Here is a 26376-nt window from a genome sequence, read left to right as displayed (position 1 = left end):
GGAGACCGGCATGGACAAAGCAACACAGCACTGAGGAGCAAACTAAAGCTGGACTATAGAACAAGCAACAAAACTGGGGATTTTGATTTGGAGAGATTTGATGAAACGTGGCTTACTTCTGCTGAATCTGACTTTTTGCAATCTAAAATTTTCTCCAAATTTTGTTTAACTAGCCAAAAGACTGGAGTAAAGAAATAGAAGACCAAGAAACATACTAAAAAGAAGTAAAGCTATTTAGATTTTGATGGAGATTTGGTGATCTAACATTATCATTTGGTGAAACTTTGCTAACTTTGGCTAACATTTCAACTGTTTTGGACTTTTTCCCATTCATTTTAATACAATGTTGGATTACCTCACCGACCGCTCAGTCATAGCTCCCATTTTGGTGGTAACTGCACATTTTTTGACCGCTGCTGGATTTTGGTTTTACTGCCGTGGCCGGAGACGCTCATGGGGTTATGAACAAGGTAAAAATGTACATATATAAAGCCCTAAAAATCTATGCTGGAACAACAGGCACTCGACTCAGCAGACTTCCTCTTTGCTCATTATGCAATTTATCAGAACATTTGTTATATCATGCATGCACTTCCTGTTTAAGACCCGCCTCTTGTGTGTTTACAATATATAATGCACAATATCTCATATCACCAAGTAGAGATTTACAGCCTCCCATAGTCCAAACAAACAAGCTAAATTATGTTTTTTGCTTCTTGTTCATATGTATGTCAAAGCAATATTAAATTTAACCAATACCACGTTTTTGCTCCACAAAATCAAATACATTTTCAAATTTGGATTGTGTTAGCAGAAATGTATTTTTCTCAGTATATAATACAAAATAGCTGTATTTTTGGTTCATGTTGTCATGTTCTTTTCCCCCTCTGCGGTTTTTAACATCTCAAAAATAAACTTAAACCATTTATAGACTATTGTCACGACACTAAAATTTCAAACTTGATTTCGATACTTGATTTTCCTATCAATACCCCCTCAAATGACTATCTAATTTTGATACTTGTTTTAATATTGCTTAGTTTTCGGTTCTTTTGTTAGCCCTACAATAGACTAATACATTCCTGAATTCAACCTTGGCATTTTCACAGCGTCACGTCTCCAGTCTTCTTGTGGTCCAGGTCTTGTTGCTCGTAACAGATGGAGACATGTCCTTATTAGGCTGTGTGTGTAATGCGTCTGGTAGAATTCATAGTTTCAAACTCAACTGCAACTTCAGCCTCCATAACAAACAAAGGAGCTCTGTGCAGTAATCCACATTAATAAACACTATTATGACGCGTTGAGCAAACACGGCGATGCTAATTCTGATTAACTGTAATTATGAAGGGATGCAATTCTTACAAGCTATTATTTAACAGCTGTCTGCATCGGTTGGTATTAGATTGGGGAAAATATTTTATTTCATTTGGTAATACAGGAAGTGCTCTACTGTGTTTTTAAACTCCATAAACCTTCACTAGAATCATTTGGATGATTTCAGCCCTGGAATTGCAAATCTTTACTGAACTAAAGGTCAAAGGTACCTGTTAACTTGAAAACTAACACTTCATGACATCACAAGGTGGAACAGAGCATTTTGAGCTTTGGACATGTAGACAGACTAATAACGCAGGATTACTTTGAACAGGTGTGAATCAAACAAAACGCAACTCCAGGTATGTTTTTGAAGATGTAATGGCATTATTATTAAATCTCACAAGAATCAATTTTGCATAATATAAATCATTTTGCAGTGGGAGTCTTGAGTCAGATGCAGTTATTTTAAGGGTTCCACTCTGAAAAGTCTGGGAAGCCCTGATCTAAATGACATGAACTGTATAAACTGTACTGGGCGTGTCTCACTTTCCGTCTCTGTCCCTCTGAGTCATTTGGATTCAGTTGGGCTTCCCCTAAACTCTGTCTTAGTCAAACTCTCCTTTCAGGTTTACTTTTTTTAATCCATGGATACTACCTATTTTAATGTCAACCTGCAGAGTTCGCTTTTTGACACTTATTTTGACCTATATTTGAAAAAGCCTCCAAATATAAAACTGTTATGAGACTGTACTTCACAAAGATGTACATTTAAGATATAAATGAATCGAGTTCATGATAATATTATTGGAAGTCATCAGTTGGTTCCTTTTTTAATTCATTTGGCATAAAAAAAAACCCCAAAAAACACTTGGGTGTGTGTCAAATGAAACTAAAAACTGTGTCTCTTCACATCACTGACCCTCTAAAAATACTGCGATTATATTATGGCTGAAATCAACAACAGCTCACAAGTAACACTAAGCTAATGCTAACAACTAATGATCATTATTTATCTTTTATTAAATGAGACACAGTATGCAAAATATTTTTTTACACATTTTAATTATGTTCTAATTTACACACTGATTCTTGCATGTTTGAGTAATCTGTATTCTCTAATTGATAGACATCTAAAGATTACTTAAACATGCATGACTCACTCTAAATCCAACTTCAAGAGGGTAAATGAGAAGGGAAACAACTATAACGTGGTAAAAGTGTTTAAAAAATCTATTTTGCATAATAGGTCTGGTTTTAGATCAGTATTATGATCTGAAATGTCCAAAATGTACGACATACGAGCACCATATGTTATATAGCAGACAAAAGCACTGTATCTGGGGCTGTAGTCGACTAAAGACATGTCCTGCCGATGGATTAGTCACCTAAAAAGGGGGCGTGGCAAAAGCTTTCAAAACTATAAAACATCTCAATGTATCTGACTCAAACTGCACTCACAAGACTACACCTGCATGGGAGTCCATGCAATAGAAAAACATTTATCTATACAGAAAAGTACTAGGAAATGATGTATCTTTTGTTCTTTTGGTATCACTGATGTAAATTGCTCTATAGCAGCAGTTGTCCACACACAGATTGACTTGGATGCCCTGTGGGGAGATCATGTGACTCGTTCATTAGACCTGGGACAGACCGACCTTTCTGACTCTGGGCTCTCCTCTGATATTGACACAGACTTTGTATCCACTGTCATTACTAAAGGGGCACTGAGGGCTTTGGTTGGGTTGAATTTTACTGTTACTATCAGTCGTATCTCAAAATGACAGGGTGAAGTTAAAACTGCTTCTGGTTTTAATAAATGACATAATTCTAGTATTCAGCTTTTGGTAGAGAGCTGAAGACATGCTTGGCGTTCTTGCTTTGCCTGGAATGTTTCACAGTATGGCATTAAACTTATCCATTCACCATTATTTTCAAGGAGACAAGCAGGTGGTGTGCCGTCCTGCGAAAAAATGACGTAGTTTGTTAAATAATAGTTTTGATTTGCTGTCTTGTCTGTTAAAGTTGCATTTTGTTGCTGATGGAAGAACTGTTCATGAAGCCATTTTACTAGTAGAAGTTAGTTTACACCATCGCTTAAGACCAGGTCATTTCCTTGTTTGACCATTAGAGGTCTCTCTTCTCTGACCACAAGAGGCCAATTGGATCTGAAGTTTATCTGCCAACAGTCCTGTACTTTTAAATGTATCCGACGTGCTCAGATTAGCTTTGTAAGTGGCATTTGACATCAGCTAAGTAGAGAGAAGCAAGTTGTTTATCAAAGTTAGCATTGAGTTTGTCCTATCACTTAAAATGCAGAGTGTGTAGCTTTTAGATTAACAGGATTTGGAAGCTAAAGAATGGCATGACAAAAGAATGAGGTCCTACCGGTGTGTTCTGATACCAATGGACTAGCTGAATTAACAAAAAAAGAGAAAGTGAAACTGGAGAAAAGACGAGGAATAAACAGCAAAAGCATGAATTAAAGTGATTTGTTTTTATTGTTTCAATCTGAAATATAAAAAATAGGAAATACAGCTATATTGTTGTATTTTTGCAGTGGTTATGATCATAGAATTAAGCTGCAAGAGACATGGAAACATCCTTCTTTGACCAATTATGTTTTATAATGTAATCAGGAAAAGCCAGACGGCCGGATAACTCCGTCCACATAGTGCACACACACACACACCCCCACCCACACACACACACACACACACACACACAGAGGTAGGGACAGACTGAGCAGATTAGCTCACAACAGCATTAAGAACATAAGCCACTGGTCTGATATTTTTAGATTGTTACACTGTCTGGGTGAAAGGGACACTTGAAAGCAACAAAACCAATGGATATTCCTTCATAAAAAAATAAAACAATAAAAAAAACCTCAAACTTTATTTCTTTATTGCTAACCTGCTACAAAAGTTCTCCACTGCTGCCATGGTAACGCCTGCTCATTCAGATGATGTCATCAGTCACGTGACCAGCCGGAGAGGGTTCTTCAGTGCCAGGCTTGAAACGGTGACAAAGCAGAAAGTGAATTATGGTGGCTAGAGCTATTTTTAACTACAGATCAATGAGGAATTTAATACATGTTTTTGTTGAGGCATTGTTGGGATCTACTGATGCGCAAAAAGCACTTCAACCATATCTTTTTATTCTTCAATGACAAAATTTTTCCCTCCCTTGCCTAGGGTAGATAATGCTGAAAGATATGATTTGCATATAGGACATAGCACCAGAACGCCTTGTCATGTTGTCATTTTCAAGGACAGTCTCTAAGCAAATGTTGTTTTTGTTTCCTTCATGTCGTCAATTAGATCATGTTAGTTATTAGATCATTGCTTTTGTCTCTACTTGTCAATACATCACCTCATGTAGCATATTTTTCAGTTTTACCAACAAGATTTGTTAGCACATCAATACTCACTCCAAATAAGCTGAAACGATTCTTACTGGAAGCTAGCTGTGGCTTACCTTTCAAAAATAAGCTAGCTAGCTCCTTGTTGCAGCACAAATACTAGCTGCGTAGAGGTTTGTTTAGCATGAGACAGCAGAGTAGCAGAGGAGGTGAAACAGAAAGAGAGAGGGAGAGAGGGACAGAAAGGCAATCTGATTTTTAGGAGCCAGAGTGGGTGGAGCTAGTTTCACTTTAACACACGTGGAACTAGAACAACTGCTGTGAGGGTTAGAAGAAGCCGGTCGCAGCGAAGGAGACACTTTCCCGGTCACAACAAATTAATACAAGGGATTTTTAACCAAGGATTCACTACCAGGATTCATACATTTTACTTTGAGATTCAAGTGACACCTACTGTTTTTACAAGTCTATTTTTATCCAGTCAAGCTGTTGGATTATGAACATGTTTGAAGCAGTGTTTTGATTCTGTCATAGTGGATTTACTTTGATTGATTCTTTACGACGATTGCTACGTTTTTGAAGATTGAAATTTGACTACTCACTTTTGTACGCATTTGAGCACATTTACTACTACAAATGCATTTTTTTCACTGAGCTATTTACAATTATTGCATTGGTTTGGAAATTGAAGCTGCTACTGCATGTTTTTTTTACATATCTATCAATTTTTATCTTGGAAAATAGTGTTTTTATTCAACATGAACTGCAGATAGAATTTTTACTAGAGGAGTCATTTGTAGTATTTTTTGTGGTTCCTCATGGATATTTATACTACTTCTTCTGCTATTAAAGCTCTATATTGACTCTCCATTTTGAAGCTTGGATTATGTCTTTTTCGAAACCGTGATACAGTCGACTATGTGGCCGGACTATAGGAACGAATGCCACCTCAATGCTCACCTATATTCCCTCATGTGCTGCGCAGGTCAGTTCCCAAAAGGATCTCGTTTTGTTTACGTCAGCAAAGCGGCTACGGTTAGCACGTGTCCAAGCACTTCCCACTTTTGAACATTGATAACATTGCGTCATTGTTGAGGTTGTACTGAATCGGTTGTGATGCTGATGTGATTCTGTGTGTATCTGCTAACAATGCCTTACTATGTGAATGAATGGAGCTGTCTCTGCTTGTCACTCTCACATGTGGAGTTGAGTCAAAACCAAGTGGATATGATAACATTTCAGTAGACATATTTATGATCCAATTACCTTTAGTAGCTTAACAGGTGTAGGGTTAGCAATTAGCATGCTGTAAGATAAATGCTATGACCTACTAATAGCCCATGTTTCCTCCCAGGCTAACTCGCTTGGCTACTCTACTAGAGAAACAAGGCGTGCTGCTGAAACTATTTTGCAAGACTGTGTTGAAATATGCACTCGTTGATGACTATCCCTCTTAAGTAAACCTCTCTGTCTACTCTGCCTGACACTGACTTTGAGCCAGGCACTTAATCCTGAATCAAAATCCGTTCTATTTAAGGTGCTAATGACAGTAGTAGCAGTAGTAGTTTTAGCACAGGTTAAAAGTGGTGTACAATCTTTCTTGAATATTTCATTAACATTACATTTTTCACAATAATCAGATATTATATAATATATATATATATATATATATATATATATATATATATATATATATATATATATATATATATATATATATATATATATATATATATATATATATATATATATATATATATTCAAATCAACTGAATTTAATGTGAATTTAGTAGAATTTATAATAAAAAAAACAAAAAACTGAAGTTTACATGATAATACTGTTTTTTTTGCATTGGTTTTCATGCTAATTATCAACTATAAAGCAAAATGAGCTCCTACCCTGGGTTGCTAGATCCTACAACCAAAACCAGCTTTTTATAAACCAAAAAATGCTCTTTGTGATATGATGGGTCCTCAGTATTTTACGTCTAATGGCATCTCTGGGTATGTTTTGATTGTATTGCTAATAAGTACATGCTACAGCTATAAGGCTTCAATACAGATTTCAGAAACTGGGAGGAAAAGGACTGAATGGCAATGGATGTGTGGCAGCTCCAGGACAACAAATAAACAACCCAAGCAGGAAGCACCCAAAGCAGGCTGTGCTCTGATTGGTCAAGACTAAATCTGGAGGGAAAGGCCACTTGAGTATAATAAAGCCTAAACATAGGCTGTCTAATCATGAACCACAAGGCCTTACAGTGACATCATCCTAAAGCTACTCACAATGTTTACTCAGTACTAAGCAAACACATCTTTCTTCTTCAGAAACTTGCAAAATATGCTTGGAAAAGACACTGTTGTTCATGTCAGTAATAGTGCTGTGGACTGCATAGTATAAGGGCTGTCTATTGTTTTATATAGTCCTTACCAGCCAGAAAAGCAGCACAGTATGCTTATACAATTTTAACACTAAACTAAATGGAAGACTTGAATAGCATAGCAATAAAAAATAAAAATAAATGTAACGGGTAATATCAAATAATCTGTCCACAAAATAAAAATATGCTGTAATAGTATGTTAGTGTTGTAGGAGTTGGAGGCTGGCGGGGTCTGTAGATAACATTGTTGAGTTATTTCTGACCTTGTCCACTCCTCAGCACTGATGCAAACGGCTGGTACAGACACACACCAAAACATTTAAAACAAAATATTGCTTTTCAATGGTAAAAGGCCCTCGAAATGTCACCTATAACAGGACGCTGAAATCAATAAATTGCTTTGTTACTTATTTAAAGAGGTTTTCTATTGTTGGGTTACAAATGACATCACAACATTGCATTGGCCAATAATATTTAAAGGGCCCATATTACACTAGTTTTCAATCTATGTTATAATGTTGTTTCCTCCTCTAAAATATGCCTGGAGTTGAGTTTTGTTTCATTCACACATATTTAACACACAAGTCCTGCAGTTCTTCTCTCAAACTGAAAACATCCTGTGCCACCTTGTGATGTCATGTGTAATACAGGAAGTGCTCCACTGTGTTTTTAAACTCCATACACCTTCACTACAATCATTTGGAAATTTTCAGCCCTGGAATTGCCAATCTCTACTGAGAAAAAGTAAAGGAGAAAATGTAGGTAGCTGTTAACTTGAAAACTATTGCTTCATGACATCACAAGGTGGCACAGAGCATTTGGAGCTTTGAAGATGTTGGCAACCTAATAATGCAGCATGTGAATGAATTTTTTTCAGGTATGTTTTTGAGGAGGTAACAACATTTAATTCATCAAATACATTTCATACCTAAATATTGCAACTAATATTTTTTCTACCATTTTGTAGCTCTAGATTTTCACTTATCTGACCATTTTAGTGCACATTGCAAAACAGGCTTAAAGCTCCAATGCAAATAGTGATAAAGATAGAGACTGTTGACAACACATCTGTAGTGATTTGACCAAGTTTTAACTAGGAGTCATGACTTGGACAGAACTTCATGGGGAGACCCTCTCTCTGTGAAATATCATAATATAACTGGGTGCATCTGTATGTCAATGGAAAGTCAATTTATGTGGCTCAATGATTTTGTTGTATGTGTTACTAAAGGGTGTGGTCTTCATCCTCCTTCGTACTCCTTTAGTTCATACCAATGTGGCCTTGACTTGCATATTATGGTCTGTTTAAAATACATCTACCACTGAATTATGAGTTGTCTTAGTCACATGTCTATTTTTTGCGTGTCTCTTACAGATGAACGGGACAGGGTGCAGAAGAAAACATTCACAAAATGGGTCAACAAACATCTCATCAAGGTACGTTTTGGTCTCATCTAAGTAGACTTTTTTTTAAAAATTATTTATTTATTTCCAAAAACAAAGGACAGCACAAAGCCAGACAGACGCTAATGAAGATGATGGAGGAATGAGTCCATTAATTAGATATTTTCTATTTAAACAGCTTCAATATGTAAACAGAGCATTTTAAAATAATAATTCATTTATTAAAAACAAGAATCGTCTAAAAATGTCCTTTATAGTGCATGAATATAGTAGTCTTAGTGTCTATAATTGATGAATAACCCCATACCCTAAAATTGCTTATTGAACTACAGTGAATGCTCCTTTGTGGCGTATATATTTGCTTGTTTAAGTCTAATGGAAGTTATTTTATGGTCAATGAGAAAAGTTAGAAATATTATTAGGAATTACGAGGGTTCAAGATGTGAGGTAAAATAATACAGCTTAAAGCAAACTTATTCTGCAAAATCTGTTTTTCAGAGCTTTGTTATAGTTGTTTCCTTTCTCATTTACCCTCTCGAAGTTGTGTTTGGAGTGGTTTGTGCATGTTGGAGCAATCTTTAGTTGTTTATTTCCAAGACTATATACTGCCAGTCAATCCCCGTTTTCACCTCCACCGGCATACGCCCACTGCTCTGCACTTACTTTGTTTTCCAATTTTTTTTTCTTAATTGGTGACACATGTAGATTAGATTAGTCAGCTTGATACAAATTAAAAAAAAAAAAAAAATCTCCTGCTCGCTAGCATGATCCATCAAAGGTGCCAACTCATTGTTGTGACGACGTTTACAGTGACTTTAGCTCTCACTAGACGCTGCAGTTTTCTAATGCAGAAATCAGTGGAGTTGTTGAGCTTTGAGCGTTATATTGTAGAAAGAAAAGAGCCATTTCTTAAGAGAATGTTCCAATATCATTGCGAGAGCTCCTCGGGACCCCAATCTGCTATCATCTCCATCTCAAAGCCACTAACCACTCCTTTGAAGATAGTGAGAGGGTTAGAGTGAATTTTTGTTAGACATTTTGTTAGAATCACAATCCATCTTTAAACAGGAATAGGTGGCTTAGAAATAATTTAATTCCTCAGACTTCAATTATAACAAGGAAAACAATAGCACTAGCCAGTATGCTAACAGGTATGAGAGCACCCATTAGAGGTTAGAATTGTTATGCAAAATATGACTCGGGTACAGCACACACTTAAGGTAGCTCAATAGACCTAACCAACAAACAAACTGTTGTCTTATTTTCAGTGTAGTTAGCTCCTCCCTTTAGATAGACATAAGGCAGTGTCCACCAGTAATCTGACCAAAACTGAAGAAGTCGCTTGGATGAGCAGCAAAACGTCTTCACTGAAATAAAACAAAACACAACTCTGGCCATGTTTTTGATGAGGAAACAACATTATAAATCGGAAAACCTTGTTATATGGGTCCTTTAATTTACAAGAATGACCCTAAATGTCTCAGTTGTGCCCCTGCACAAAGAACACTGGCCACTTCAGTGGTACATGCTGACGGTTTATAAACACTTGTCAGGAACAGGGAATGCTGGGTATTTGTGTCACATGACAGCAGCAGGTCTGACCCCATAACTCCACAGCAACTGTCGTCACAGGGACCTGAGCCAGAACTGAACCAGGATCAAGGACATTACAAGACCAGGGCGGAACAGGGTCTATGTAGGCCAAAGTCACAGAGGGAGAGAGGGAAGAAGTTTAAAGTCGACTAGGAACAAATTCATAAAGAAAATGAGGAATTACGGTGCAGTTATTTCAGTACATTTAGACATTTCAGACATGTGTTAAACGCATTGCCCTTATCAAGTTTTAGATTTCAAGTCTCTCTTGCAGTGCTTCTGTTTGTATGCAATTAGAGAGGAGACAAAACTCCCTTATGTCTGTCATGTACATGGCTTCCTTCCAGCCATGTACATGACAGATTTTAACATGACTTTAAAAGAGAAAATTGTATGGCAAAAAATGCTTTCATAAAACCTATATTATTGGGGTGCATGTTAAAACACCAAAAGGTTATATTCTTCTACTCAGTCAAAACATTAGAAACCACCTTTCTGTAGTCCCAAGCAATTACATGCAATTAAATCTCTTGTAGTTTTTCTGTTAGTAAATAAATATACTAATTCTGAGGTAGCATTAACACCAAATAGTGACAGAATAAAACTGTTGTTATGTCCTTAGGCAAGACACTTCACCCACAATCGCTGATATGAATGAGATGTGAGTGTGAGTGTTGATGGTGGTCGGAGCTAGAATGATGGGCCAGATTGGCAGCCTTGCTTCAGTCAGTCTGCTCCAGGGCAGCTGTGGCTACAGTGACTCAGTACTTTTGGTTTATATGGATTAAAAGTTCAGGAGGAGATGGGGAGCTTTCATTTTCGGTTAGGCTTAGCAATAGCTCTGATAGGCTAATACAGGACAGCATTTGGTTACATAGCGTCAGTTGACTTTATTGATTTTTGTGTAAGATTTGTGAATGGAACTTGTTTATTGTATATTGTATTAAAATATAGAATATTTTATCAGTTAGAAATTATTTAAAGGGCCCATATTACGTTACTTTCCACGCAATGTTATAATGTTGGTTTCTCATCAAAAACATACTTGGAGGTGTGTTTTGTGTCATTCAGAGTCAGTTTTGCATAATATAGAACCTTTAAATTTGTAACAATGCAGTCTAGACCGGATTTATTTAAAGGCAATGGCAAATATTTGCAAGAAGTGATTTGAGGTGGTTTGAATGGGCTTTGGCTAAAATAAAAAAGAGCCACTTGTGGGAGAGTTAATTTTAGCATAGCAAATATTTTTAATGGGTTGTTTAGTGATTGTTGGGTGATGAAAACTACTAAAACCATATTTTTTGGTGCTGGCGAATAGTCATAGTAATTTAATCTGTATAGGTAAGATATAGGTAAGAGCAAATCAAGGAAAATGTCTGGCAAATAAATATTGTATAATAGTTAAAGTTTGTTTAATATTTCTGATCTGCTGAGGGTCATGCTCAGGGATTGTCCACACATTAACAACTGCACTCTAAATATTTAGACAGTTGAACCTGTCTGTTCAAACACATGTCTGAGCACGCGCCTATGACAGTATGTCCAGTGTATTCACAGGACAGTGAGGAGCCAGCTGTGCCCATGTGCCCCCTCTGAGGCAGCTGGGGTGTATCACACACACACTTCCTGTTTAGAAGACAACAGCTGCTAATACGGGGTCTGAGCTACAATAAAGGTCAGACTGATAATCATTATAGGCTTACAAGGATTTGTACACCATCATTATTATATATGTGTTTTTTCTATCCTGCACCATTCATACAAAATGTTTTGGAATAAATTGAAAAAAAAAAAAAAAAATAAAAATATATATATATATATATATATATTTTTTTTTTTAATTTAGTTTTGATAATGGCCCTTACATACTTGGGTCTTAAATAAATGCTTTGGTTTTTTGTCTTGAGCTTGCGCTAAGCATTGACTCACACTTTAAATACCTCTTAAACTCTTGCTAAGTGCTCACATACATGAAGAGGTCCTTGTTTGGGAAACCTAAATAAATAAATTTCCAATCAAATATGTTCTACCGTTCAGCTCTATGGTTCATAACCACTGTATAAATAACCCACCAACATATCATATCTTAATATTACAAAGCCTGTGACAAAATGCCTCCAGTAACTAACAGTAAACTAACAGTTGACTTGAAATGATGCTGTGGTCTGATCTGATACAGTAATATGTATCTGCATGTTTCTAGTCAGTGTTGAATACAGCAAGTCTTTGTGAACTCATTTACACCTGTCACTCACTGAGGCAGCTGAGGTGGGCACAAACAACTGCCAATAGATTTAATATAAAGAGTATACTTTAAACCAGAGGGGCTGTTTTAGCAGTGTTTGAAACTTTCCCTAAGGCCTTCAATAAAACCACCCTATATCATTTCCCAGATACTTTAATCCAGATTATAATCTTGTTATAATCTTTTAACACATAAATCAACTCTCCAGAGTAACGATGTCATGTTTCACACACTTCATCATAAAAGCAGTGCGGCTGTGTAAACCTATGATAACCTTCTGTACTTAATCTACTAAATTTGTTGACATAATGTAGTTTTATTGAGTAATCAGACTTGGTGATTTATGGTGAGAGACAGATTGAGTTGTTGTGGTTATCCTGCCCTCTGCTGGTGGACTAGAGAAGTGCATGTTGTCCCTGGTCCAGGACTGCAGTATAAAGTACAGCACAGTACAGGTGCAGAGGACTGGAGAGGAGCCCTAATGCAGGTACAAGTGTTTAGTGTGTGCCAAATGCTGGGACAGTCTGTGACATCTGCAGAGATATTGTAAATTAGTATTTACATCTAAAGTAATTTCAGTATAGCAAAATGAGTTTATCCTCCTTTACAAAGATATTTATTTTGATTTCTACAGAGGATGTAATAGTGGAAATATTTCAAATTATGATGATGGACACTATGCATTTCCAGATTCAATCACTCACTTAGAATTAGCGATTCTTTTTGTCAAACAGGAGTGTTTGTTTACTTGCTTTACTTGTTTTGGCTACTTCCTGTAACCTTCCTCAGAAGTGTCACATTATGGCGTAATGACGTGTCTTGTAGGATGCTTTACATGGTTTTGCCAGACAATAGGGGAAGCTTACACCCCCTCCTGTCTGTCGTCTTCTTCAGGACTGTATCCTGTGAGTGATTCACTTCCTTGACACGATTTATGCTCCTTTGACCTTGTTTTAAACTTAGAATTTGAATTTTTGTTTGCAAACTGAAGACAGAATAACCATTACCTTCGTCTGTCACTCACTGTTGAATGAAACTAATATAATGCTTATAATGTTTTGCATTTACATTAAATTCATGTGGTCTTAGTTATTATTCTTTTTCAGTATCACTCAATACACACACACACCTACGCTCTCTCTCTCTCACAGACACACCCCCACCCACACCCACCCCCACACACACCCCAACACACACACACACACACACACACACCCCCACACACACACACACACCCCCACACACACACACACACACACACACACACACACACACAGGCAACATGGAGATGCCTGACACCAATTCAGCTTTTTAGCAATGGGCAGCATGTGTCCGCACATATAAGGTTTAACCAAATTATGAAAAATTTGAAATAGCATTTTATTCTGATTGGGATAGGATTTAGGTAAAGGATTAAGTTCATAGTGGATTGTAAAATCGTATTATTTGAGAAACTTGAACTGCAAAACTTATGCAAGAATCCAGTGTTTTTCAACATGTTTGCAGAGGTCTAAACTACAGGGTTAACAGGTTTCATATATAATAAGACCCCATGTAGACAAGATACTTAGACATAGTACCCTCTGTAACACACAACTAAATAATTGGATGCTTTGTCACATGATTTATTTTTTACTAACTTGTGTTTTTGTTTTCCTCTTTGTCCTTTATGGTGTTTCCTCTCTTCCTCCTCTCGCCTGATTGGCTGGCTGTGTCCCAGGTGAGGAAGCACATCACCGACCTGTACGAGGACCTGAGGGACGGACACAACCTCATCTCGTTATTAGAGGTCCTCTCTGGAGTCACGCTGGTATGTACTGCTCTACAGTTTAAAGACCCATATTACACTATTTTCTTATCTATGTTATAATGTTTTTTCTCATCAAAAACATACCTGAGTTGTTTTTTCTCATTCATACATGTTTTGGAGATGTAGACAGACTAATAATAAAAGGTCACTCAAGCATGTTCGAATGTAACAAAACAACTCCAGGTATGTTTTGATGAGGTAACAACATTCTAACATGGTTTAAAGCTCACAAGAGTCAAGTTTGCATCAATGTAGGACCTTTAACATATCACAAAATATAGATTACATTTGCAGTACTTTCATGCAGATTTGAAGGTACAGCTGCTAGTAAAAAAAGGTACTGAACACAAATTTTCTCAGTATACTTGATAACTAATTAGGACCATTGCCATAGCAATTAGCAACTTAATGAATTTACATGCATTTTGCACTGATCCACTATCGATGTCCATAAAATCATGCTACGTATAATAATGTGAAATAAGACTGAAAAAATATTGAGTTTATTGTTCATTCATAATATTGAATATTTAGTATTTTGTTCATTCATGGGTTTCAGCTTACTGTTTATTGGTGCCATTTTGAGGATTTTTGACCATTCAAATTATATGATATTTTGATTTGAATTGTTAATTGATATGGCAACTGTACTAATTTATCAGCACTCCTGTATTTAAAATATGCCTAATTATGTAAATATACCAGTTTTGACATATGTTGTGCTGACAGGCTAAATTAAACTTTTAGACACCTATACTAGGCAGATTTGAATTTTTAATTGCTATGGTAACTGTACTAATTTATCATCATTCAGGAAACCTACTTAAAGTATAATTATGTAAATGTAACAGTTTTGACATACCTTGTGCTGACAGGCTGAATTTAACTTTTTAGACTATGCAGAGACTTGACGTTTGACTAGATCATTTTTAGCACAGTGCTGATGTGGACAGTTAGCTGTTTTGATGCTAATGTTGACAGACGTGCTCCACCCACAGACGGGAGCAGACTGCTGACTCTGGACTGTACCAGGGCTCTGTGACCTCTGTCACCTCAGACATCTATGTTACTGTATCTGTTATACTGCAAAAAATAATACCTACATGTGGTTGAATGGTTTTAATGGCTTGAGTCTTGTACATTTTATTAAATTTTGTTCCCCATCTTGTTATGACTGTAGCAGCAGAAGACAGGCCCTGTGTCCAAGCGTCCCTCAGTGTTCCTGCCCCCTCCTCTGATCCTTCTCGGGACAGAGGAGGAAGAGGAGGATGAAGGAGCGGAGGGAGTATGTTTACGGCACACCGATCTCCCAATAACAATACTCACATTTGAGCTTCAACCTTTTACCTTTGACGTTTAAACTCATTTAATGTTGTTTGGACACTGCATGGGAGTGCTGTGTGTTCACTATTTGCATCTGAAGTACAGTATAACTTACATATGGACAATTTTTGGTGCCATAGATTAATGAAACACTCTAATATTGACCCTAAGGAAAGGTTAAGATATACACTTTATTGTCCTCATATGGAAATGTGTCCTTGTCTTTTCACTGATCCTATCCATGCAATGAATCATGGAGAGCAGAGGGCGACCATAATACACAACCAATGCCCCACAACAGGCAGGGTCGTGATCAGGAGTATAAATAAGGAGGGAACTGGTCATGCACTTTACAGGGACAAGAGCAACTTTTCTCTTTTGATTACATTGCACTTTGCCATTAAATATCCAAAAGTATAATTTACGTTTTTTTTTTGCCCTGATCAGCCCTGAATCTGATAAGCGACTAGACCCAATAACTTACTGTATTACAACATAAATCTCCATTATATTAGCTGCCACCCCATCTGTATAGAATATTATCAGATATTTTGATGAAACCTATTGATAATTCTATGCTTAACACACATTATCTATGTTTTTTGTTTAATTCAGATCAATACCATTCACATACAAAGTTTAGAATGCTCTGTGTGTTACTGTGGCTTTTCTGTCACTTTATCCCACCATAACTGAAGAATAACTACCGGTACTTAAAATGAATAGAAATCAAAATACATTACAGCGTGGTCTAATTTTTCTTTCTTTTCATGTTGTAGGGTTGCACTATGAACTAACCAGTCTCTTATAATGTTTCTGTCTTGTTGGTCTTAAAAAAAATTCAAAACCTAGACATAGAAAGAATCGTTTGCTGTTCTAACAAGCATGGTTTGAAACTCCACAGTTTGGTTTGCTGAGATGAAGACAGTGCCCCCTGGAGGACAACACACATTGATACATTATTCACTACTGTCTAAAAAACACTCAAAAATACCTCTTGATCGAAACATTTTTTCTTTTTTTTCTTTTTCAGCCGAGAGAAAAAGGACGAATGCGTTTTCACAGACTACAAAATGTTCAGATTGCATTGGACTTCCTGAAGCAGAGACAGGTTTGTAGACTGTTCAAAGGCCTGACCTTTTCTTCAGTCTGTTTTCTCATTACACAGAATGGTCAGAATGGTTCTACCACAGTACGTTTAATAAGGTCCCCAGAGCCTCAAACTCCTCATCATAACATTTCTATATGAAGAAAGGCTAATTATGCACAATGAAAACATATTCCCACTTAGTCTTGTCAGGCAGGTTCCATAGTGGTCATTGGGCGTATACTAGTCTATCTTGTCTTGTATTTGTTCTGATACAGCTCAAGATCATTCTAAAACTATTCAAGAAAGCTTCATTTCTGTCCTGTGAGTTTGACTTTTTTAGTATCCATACCTGCTCAAATGAGTATCTAGTTTTGATATTAGTGTCTGATTTTCGATACTTTTGACAACCGTACCACTATTTAATTTGTGACAAGGTGTTGCCATGTATTTTGTCATAAAAATAACTAATGTTGTGATTTCAGGTCAAACTTGTGAACATCAGGAACGATGACATCACTGACGGCAACCCCAAACTCACCCTGGGCCTCATCTGGACCATCATCCTCCACTTCCAGGTCTGTGCCCTCTCACTACTACTCCACCTCTGCTCATTTGACTACTGCGTATTTATTTTTTGACTGCGTATTGGACCATAAACGGCTATGTATGTGAGATAGTGGGCTGACATCTATAGTTGGATTTGTGATTTTAAGTTGTGTAGCAGATATTTGCAGACTGAAGTCCATCAAAGGTGATTCTGCAGTAAATTGGTCAGCGTTTGGTTTTAAGCCTGTGTCATTGACCGGTAATGTTGATGTCACTAGAATTTAAAAGCTGTTTGTCATTGTTGCCAAGTGGATGTTAACTTATGTAACCATTAGTCTTTTGCCAAGTCTAGATTTCTGTTTAGTGCTCAGTAGTTCAGTTATTTTAGGTTCGGCCAATAGGACTAATGTTAATCTAGAGTTTACCAAAAAAGTAGCATATTGCAGTGTAATCCATACTATTGTTTTTATGAATTGATAATGCAACCAAATTGATTGTGTTGTAATGCAATGTCACGCCACAAGGGGACACAGTTTGCTTTTTATTAGAAAAGGATGCTGTCCTTTAATATTGAGGCAAACCAAGAGTGATTTACATTGATTATTCTGTTACTATGCGGTGACAGTGACAGACAAAACAGCTAAAGTAACAAATGATGTAACATAAACAACCAAATGACTTTTGCTTCTAAAATTCTCAGACATTTTTTTAGTTCTTAAAAATATATGATGTGATCTAAATAATTATGGTTATTGATTAACCGAATAATCTTTCAACAACAATCTTAAGCAATTTCAGGTTAAAGGGCTTATATTATGCTATTTTCTGATCTATGTTATTATGTTGTTTCCTCATCAAAAACTTACCCGGAGTTGTGTTTTGTTTCATTCACACATTACACAGTTAATAACATTGTAATATAGCTAAGAGCTCACGAGTCAAATTTGCATCACAGAGGAACTTTGAATAACAATTTTAGTACAGGCAAACCCCAGCCCCCTTGGCAAGGTGACATCGACCTCTCGGTTTCCACGGTAACGGCAGTGCAGTGCAGGACGTCCCAATGAGAGCGTGATTCAGCAGAAAGAGGAGAGAAGGAGTGACGCAGGAACAGGGACGAACCCGGGAGTGATGGACAGTCAGAGAGGAGGGAGGCTGAGATTTAATAAAAGGAAAAGACAGCTGTTGGAAAGGAGGGAGAGAAAGAGAGAGAAGAGAGAGAAGAGATCAGAAGAGAAGTAGGAGGAGGAGAGTTCAGTGGGTTTAATATGACAACAACTTGAGAGCTGTACTGAGGAAGTCCAGTCACGTACAACCACTGCACTGTCTGTTGTCAAAAGGATTAAGATAAATTCAAGCAGTGAGCTATAGGGCTAAGCTTTACTGCATTCAAATATTATGAGAACTCCAAATATCAAAGTATGTGGGTAAGTTGTAGCTAGCAAACAGGGGATTTGACAGTACTTTTTATTAATCCTGCCAGTCTCCAATTTCTAAAGGATAAAGGTCAAAATCTTTCTTGTCAAGTATACATTGATAAAAGGACAAGAAAAAACAGCACATTTTAATTAAACTTTTCTGGTGAAGATTCTGCCCCCTGTTTGTCTCCATGGACATGTTATTCCTTTGCCTGGAAGGTTACACAGTATGTCATTAAATGTCTCGGTCACTATGGAGGCATGCAGGTGACTGCTTTAGGTCAAGTTACAGGTCAGATCTGTGGAGAGGTGACCCCGCTCACAGTAAGAATGGAGCACTAAAAATGCCTGTAAATGAAAGAATCAATAACTACGAGATCAATGTGTTTAATGCCGTACTGTGGTACATTTCAATGCCAAGCAAGTAACAGCCCTCACATCAGAAAAGTTACATTGTGAACCTTTATATTAATCAATATATCAATTATTTTATTATTAAATTAATTATATTATAATTCTCTTATAATTAATGTGTTTAGTATGGCTGTTGTAGGTAACAACATCATGTCCTCCTAACAAATTAATGGAGCTTACAATGACGTTAAAGAGACAGAGTTAAACATATATTGCTTATTTTATTATTTTGACTATTTTAGCTTTTTGCCTCACCATTATTGTTGTTAATAACTTCTTAATCCACTAGATGTCAGCAGTGAATGCAGCGCCACAGATCTATCACATCTTTAGTCCAGCCCCTTTCTCCACTGTGTCCTTTCTTGATTGGCTCTCGTGCGCTTGTGCATCATTGATAAAGCACTGTACTGTTATAGGAGAGTGAGGAAAAGCCCGTCTGTACCTCCATCTGCTTTAGGCCGTAAACACTTTATTATCTCCTCTGTATTGCATCAGTGAATCTCAGGTAACATCAGATTAGGGTGTTTTTATAGGGTTACCCTGTGGAAATGTACATTTAGGTGTATTTAAGTAGTGTTAAGGGGTTACACAGATTCAGGTTCTTTCACTGTATGGTTTTCATTGGTAAATTTACTTTGTCTGCTGTAGATTGTGTTTTGAAAAAACAATATCTTACCTTGACAAATAATACATTGTAAGAATTGCCAGTATATGACAAAAACAGTATTTCTAAACATAATTTTAAAATTCTTAATGTGAAGGCCATAAACAATATATAGTTTATAGTCAAAAGTAACCAAAGCATTGTGAAACTGAAGAAAATTGAATTGAGTGGGCATATTTTTAAGCAGCAGTTCATAATTCAATAAATAGCTCCTAAGCAATTTCAATTTTTAATATATTAAGAAATGGATTTGTTACTTATATCAAATAATGCATTTCTGTGATCGTTTTTAAATCTTTTTGCTATATGCTTATAAATATTTGATCGGTAGAGTATCATTTTTAGAGGAAATATGGAAAAACCTTTTAAAATCAGTCACATCTTCACCAGCATCTAAATTATTCATTCAATCTCAACTTAATGAACGATCAAATGCGTTCAAATATATTGCATTTGAAGAGTGTTTTGAAGCTGTGGGCTCAGTTACAGCTCTTTTCCTCTGAATGTAATCGCTGGTTGTGTATACGACAGATAGAAAATACCTCAGGGAGTTTGTTAGTGCCTGTTTCTGATTGGTCGACATGCTTTGTCTTGGCTTTTTGTTCTCTGATGCTTTGCCCCTGAGGAGAAAAGATGGATTACTACAGTTACCTCCACACCAGAGCTCCCCCTGCTAGTGCACCCATTCATATCTGTCCCTATAAATTACCCGCATATATTATTATTGTCGTTAAAGCCAATTGTATGGAAAGTGGAGCAAGCCCATGGTGACCTAAGCAGCAGTGACGCCATAGTAAGCAGTTCACTTGTGGTAGATTTATTGTTTATCAAACCGGATATATTTCACTCCAAAAAAAATTGATGTTGTGATTAGTTATTAAATTTTTTTCTATAATAATTTTGTGTTGGTCTGAGTGTCACATCTTGAGAGCAAACATTTCGAGAACGTTTCAATATGATGAAACATTAGGACCGTTGCCATAGTGATGAACAACTCTATCTTTTGAATGGATAAAAGTCGATTTTCCTTTTAGTATGCAAAAGACCACAATCACCACGAGCTTGCTTTTAAAATCTGTTCTTAATTTCAGATTTCAGGTGTTCATTTTCCAAGCCTCAACCTTTTCAGCAAAAAGGGCATACGCTTACATGATCACAGCATATGCAAAATATGTTAATATAATCCTATCTTAAAGGTCAATACTGACTGTTTCATACGTGTTTCATTCAGACCGTGTTTATAGACTTCTTATGAGGTACTTCAGGGCATGGAATTATTTAAACATTTGATAATAATAGCTTCATCTTTATTATGATAGACACTTGCTTCAGAATAGCCGATGATTACGTTATACTTCAGTCCTATATATTTGTTTTAAGTTTTCCTCAATCTTGTTGCAATTTCCGCTTCCATTCGTTTTCATAACCTTCTAACCTTTGTGTTGATGGGCAGATGGTATCTTCTTGAAGGAGTGAAGAATAAATGCAATGGATTTGGGAGCACCCGATTCTCATTTTGTCGCTGTGATGAAACTGTTCGTGTTTGGTGTGTTGTTCTGCTTTTTTTGTAGTCTTGTTGTATGCTGTCTTTCTGTGTAAAGCTGCTGGGTCAAGTGTGTGTGGTTGTGTGAATTTGTGACAGGAAAAAAACAGTATAGAGGGAAGGATAGAGAGGGAAGAGATTGGAAATGGAGGACAAGATAGAAGTGACGGCTGGAGGATGAATGAGAAGAGAGAGAAAAAGGAAACGTATTGTGTTAGAGAGAGAGAGAGAGAGAAGGGGTGAGGGTGGTAGAGAGGGACTGCGAAATAGAGAGAGAAACAAAACAGGGAGGGAGGTGTTAAGGGATTGGGGAGAGAGGGAGATAGAAAGTGAGTTAGAAATGGAGATACAGAGAGATAGAAAGGGGTGAGGGAAAGAGAGGAGGGAGGGGAAGAGGGGATATGAGAGAGAGGAGACCAAAACAGGTAGAAGTGAGAGAAGCAAGAAAGGTAAAGGAAAGCGGAAGAGTTAGGAGAGAGAAAATGTGAATGGAAACGCAAGGGAGAGGAGATGGAACGATGCAGGAGAGGATAGAAAGAAAGGTAATGAAACATGGTAGAAAGAGAGAGAGAACAGAGACTGAAGAGGGAAAACGCGTGAGAGAACAGTTAGAGGAGAGAGAGGAGAGCTCACGAGGAAGGAGCAAACATGGTGGGAGGAGCTTGCTAGCGCTTGAGTCGGGGAGGGGATGAGAGCAAGGCAGAGCAGCAGCAGCATCGAACAGGAGACGTAACCCTTTTCCTCTCCTCTCTTTTTATCGCCTTTTACAAGCGAAGGATGAAACCAAGCAACTAGCAATACCCGCAAGAGCAGGCTAATCCTGGAATAGCACTGTCATTTGGAATGGCTTTTCTAATACATAGCTCGGATTCATCGGCTACATGTTCTGTATGGAAGTGCTCAGAACAGCTGACTTAAGGGACCGCCCTGCTTTCTACACACTTGTCAGTTCACCCACTTCTCCTCGTTCAAATGGAATTCCTTTTTTAAACACGGATGCCACGGAGAACGCCACAAGGTTGCCTGAGGATAAACGATTTTAGGAACCGCTCGTTCTCTGGTGTGCTGTAATAGAGCAACTTCAGGATTGCCCTTTCCCTGGACACTAAGTACTCCTGGCTTCTATTCAGTGATACTGATAATTCAACTAGGACATGGGTTTTGCGTGAATGAATTAAATATAAAATATACCAAAATCCGATTCGTATTTGGTTGTTTCTGAGGATGCTGTCAACCTGAATGTCTTTTTCAAATTGGATTGGACTGACATGACAAGCTATTAGCAGCAGCACAGAGCACCAAACCAAGGTGGAAACGGTATTCATTTGCACTGTAATTCCATCCAATTTGGCGGTTGGTGTCACAGACTTGGTAGCCTCCCGCACCCCCCCAAAAGAGTGGATTTTTTGGGAGCCATCGTCGCACTGCACCACCTGATGAAGGGGAAACAGAGCTGGCAGAGTGACAGCAGCACACCAGGAGCTGTATGATTACACTGAACAGGAGCATGCCAAGGCACCATAGGGATGCTGGCATTGAAAAAAATCAGAGTTTTTTTTTTTTTTTTTAAACTACTGATTCCAGGGAAGAGGCAGGTAAAGATGTCCAGAGAGATTAAGTCACCCAGATCCTGCAGAAAAGGTCAGAGATGTTGAAGTATGTATTAAAGTGCTCCACAGGTCTGCAAAAGGCCTTTTGCTGTACTGAGTTGTCATAGGTTTTAAGCTGGATGTCCTACCGATACCGTTTATACTTACTTTGGATTTACAGAAGGCATTCACTGGTTTAAGACCGATTGTGAAAGGATTACATATTGACAAGTGGATAAACGCCTTTCATGTGTAGTGACATTTTAAACCGGTTGCCCTCCCGGATGTCATTAAAACAGGCTTGGGACTGACACTAAACTGACTTATTAATCTTGTGGATTTATCAAATATTGCCAAGTGATAAACATCAGCATCACGTGTGGACAGATTTGAGTGTGGATTTGTCATTTTAAGCCAGGTGCCCTTCCTGAAAGTCGAATAAGAAGAACACTTTGGCTGGAGTATAATCTCTTGTAACTGGATTATAATATTTGTATTGTACACCTGAACAACAGTATAATAGATCAGAACAGTGGACATATGCCTGAAACTAGCACATGTGAATGACTTGGATGCTAAGATTGACTGTTGGCCTCACCTACAAGTAATCTGTCATCCTCTTGGCTGACTGCACACTATCTCTCCACCTGTGTGCTTGTTCTGCAGAATGCCCCTCTTCTCATGTTTTACTACGAACTGTATTGACAACGACATTAATGCTACTTCCACTACTACCAGCACTACGGCCAGATAAGATTTCAACTTGACTTTTGTTACAGATTTGTATTGGCCCTGTCCTATCATGTCATAACAGCAGCACAGGCCGATGGAAGCATTGATAATTCATGAGTTTGAGAGCTTGCCGCTGGCCTAAAGACACGACACGCTTACCAGACCAACCAGCTCAAATGTGGAAATGATTAACGATTGTAATCTTTCCGGCTGCTTTGTTTATAGTCAAGATGTAATGTAATTATTGATTCAACGTGTTAGATTCCTGCCATATTTTCACACATTGAGTTCACATACCACAAGTCCACAGTTCTCGGAGCCACTCTAATGGGCTGAAGAACATTGTACCACAGTCCATCGTTCTTAGCTGCAGTTATCATTTTATCTGACGGATTGGATCTCGGGAGATGACACCCTACCTGCTCAAATTCTAGTGATAAATCAAACCTACTGAGCCTGGCCTTACGTAGGGATATTGTCCACTGTTACGTCCGAGTGTCCTTGAATGCAAGTCTACAGGGATCCCATGAAGCAGAATCATATGGATATAATGTAACATGGAGAGAATACCAAGATAGGTTAGGTTGTAGGGAAATTTCTCCTCTGCATTTGCCCCATTTGTCAATAGACCCTTGTGCATATTTTAGGTTTTGTAATGTGTTTTAATTGTGAGGGGAAGTTAACAGTAAAACGTTATGACATGTTAGCTACACCTGCTTTTCTAAAAATGCCCTTAGCTCATTCCTTCCCACCATTTACAGAGCTGACTCTAAAAATGAGGTTTAGCCTGCTGTGTGTATTTTAACATTAATCAAAGCTGTCGACTAAATGAGGAGCTATCAGTCATCTGTCAGTGTCCGAAGACGTTTATTTTCCTAGGAATGCTAAGATAAATTGTAAACACTGAGTGCATGTGGAAATTTGGTCTGCATTTTTGTAGATTGTGTATGCTCATCAATTAAGATAAAGCTTTAGTAATCTCAGAAGAAGAGATGGTTGCCAGATTCAAGCTAGTAAAGTCCTTAACTTGAACTAGACTAAACTAGGACTGCATTTTTGTCAACTGTCCATCTTTATACATCTTTTTCTATTAATTCATTCACCTCTAGTTTATGCCCCCAAATTGAAATTGTAGCATCATTAGAACTAAACCAGGCTTAAACAATGGACTAAACCAGGACTTAGTTGAACAGAGCCAAGTCTAAATCAGGATTTCATTGATCTAAAACTGTTGGCATAACCATTGAAGCTTGTATGCCCTGCTCCTGTGTGAAAACCATGGGCAACTCCATTGGTTGTGTAAGGCCTCCACCTCCAGAGGGGCAACATCCTGGAGCGGCCCCCCATTCACCAAAGAGACGACTGCGATTTCGACGAAAGCATAAAAACAAGAAATCCAAAAAGGGAGAGGTTGACGTAGAGGAATATAAGACCAATCCCAAACGAGATGAGGAAAAGAACGAAGAATATATGGACCAAAAGGAAACAGACTTTGAACTGAGCAAACCTAGTCTTTTAACAGTGCCTGCCCATTTGCAAAGCAATACTCTGTCGCCTGTGGTTTATGGCAGTAGGACGCTTGATACGTCCCCTAAGCCTAGCCCGGCGTGGAAAGGCGTCTTCTGCTATCCTGGCGAAGAGGACTCTGTAAGCGCAATAGTTGATGTTTCTAGTATTCCCAGCCAAACTACCACCACTTCCCCAGTCAACACTGCTCCTGCGCTGGGTAGCACAACTCCAGGTGGGGGCAGGGTGCTCCGAATCAAGGGAAAAGTACAAGGTGTGGTTGAAAAACCATGGATTTTGCACCCGAAGAAGGAGAGAAAGAGTAGAGAAAGTGCAAAGAAGGATGTTAACACGGACAGAGGGGCAAAACGAACATCTGATGGGACATGTCAAGTTAAAACTCCATCAGAAAAAGAGCGCAAAGGCGTGGTTCATATTCGAGAAGTGGATGGCAAGCTTTGTGTAGTTAGGACAGTTTATCCAAGTGACTATGGCTCTCCAGTTTGGAGGGGCGACACAGAGACCCCCGGAGATGTTGTTAAAGTTTTGAATCCGGACACAACCCTAGCACCCATGGGAGAACCTGTCATCCCAAAACTGAATGTTACTTCGAAGGGAATGTATTTGGAAACCCCTGTACGTGCACCTCAGCGCTCCCCTTCTCTTTTGGAGTCAGGATACACCAGTGACCTGCCGTTAACGTCGCCAGGGACAACGGGAACCACGCCCAGTCAAACGGAGTGGGTCGTCCCAGAAATGAGCTCCTCCGAGAGACTGGATTCGGTGATGGACAGCTGTCAATCACCGCAGGAACAAGCCACACCCCTGCCAGAGGTTTGAATTTACACACTAAATTAATGATTACCAGCACTATTAATCATATATTTTGGGTGTGTCTATGGATAGATTCTTGACATCTTTATTATTGGATAGTATGGGCTTTAATTTATGCTTTTGGCTGATACTTGACAAGTTTTTTTTTGTGTGTGTGTGTTTTGTTTTATGGACATAGCAGTTACATTGGACAATCAAGATGCAAGTGCTATACCAAGAACTGCACATGTTCAACACCTGCCCATAGGCGGCTTTCAAAAAATGGATGGATGTGTAAAATTTCAACAATGCTACCTTATTTGTTATTGTACAGACAAAAAAAAACATAATTATACTTAAATATTCATTCCTTACCACATATCTGAACAAAATCAAATGAAAATTTAGTTGAAAAGGGACTTAATTGGATGAAAATTAAACTTTCAACTACTACTGATTTGATTTATATGTGAACATTAATTTCTTACTGGGTTTTAAAGTAATTTGTCAAAGCTGAACTAAATTAGGCTGGAGTAAATTATAACTAGAGACAGTCAGCAAGAAAGCAGGTGTAATGTGTGGACTAAACCAGGTCTGAAAGTAGGACTTATCTGGACCACATTT

General features: G+C 37.9%; 1 protein-coding gene across 1 annotated transcript in view; it reads left to right on the top strand.

Moving 5' to 3' along the window:
- The first annotated feature begins 328 nt into the window (after positions 1–328).
- macf1a (microtubule actin crosslinking factor 1a) overlaps positions 329–26376 on the top strand; it is a 175159-nt gene continuing 149111 nt past the window's right edge. The window contains 5 exon segments of the mRNA XM_055225486.1: positions 329–470; positions 8438–8499; positions 14025–14114; positions 16471–16548; positions 17010–17102. Of these exon segments, the coding sequence (XP_055081461.1) occupies positions 344–470; positions 8438–8499; positions 14025–14114; positions 16471–16548; positions 17010–17102 (450 nt within the window). The 5' untranslated portion in view covers positions 329–343.

Source organism: Periophthalmus magnuspinnatus, chromosome 11, assembly GCF_009829125.3.
Source record: "Periophthalmus magnuspinnatus isolate fPerMag1 chromosome 11, fPerMag1.2.pri, whole genome shotgun sequence".
NCBI classification, from domain to species: domain Eukaryota; kingdom Metazoa; phylum Chordata; class Actinopteri; order Gobiiformes; family Gobiidae; genus Periophthalmus; species Periophthalmus magnuspinnatus.
Note: the sequence above shows the minus strand (reverse complement) of the source record. Positions and strands in the feature narration are given on the sequence as shown.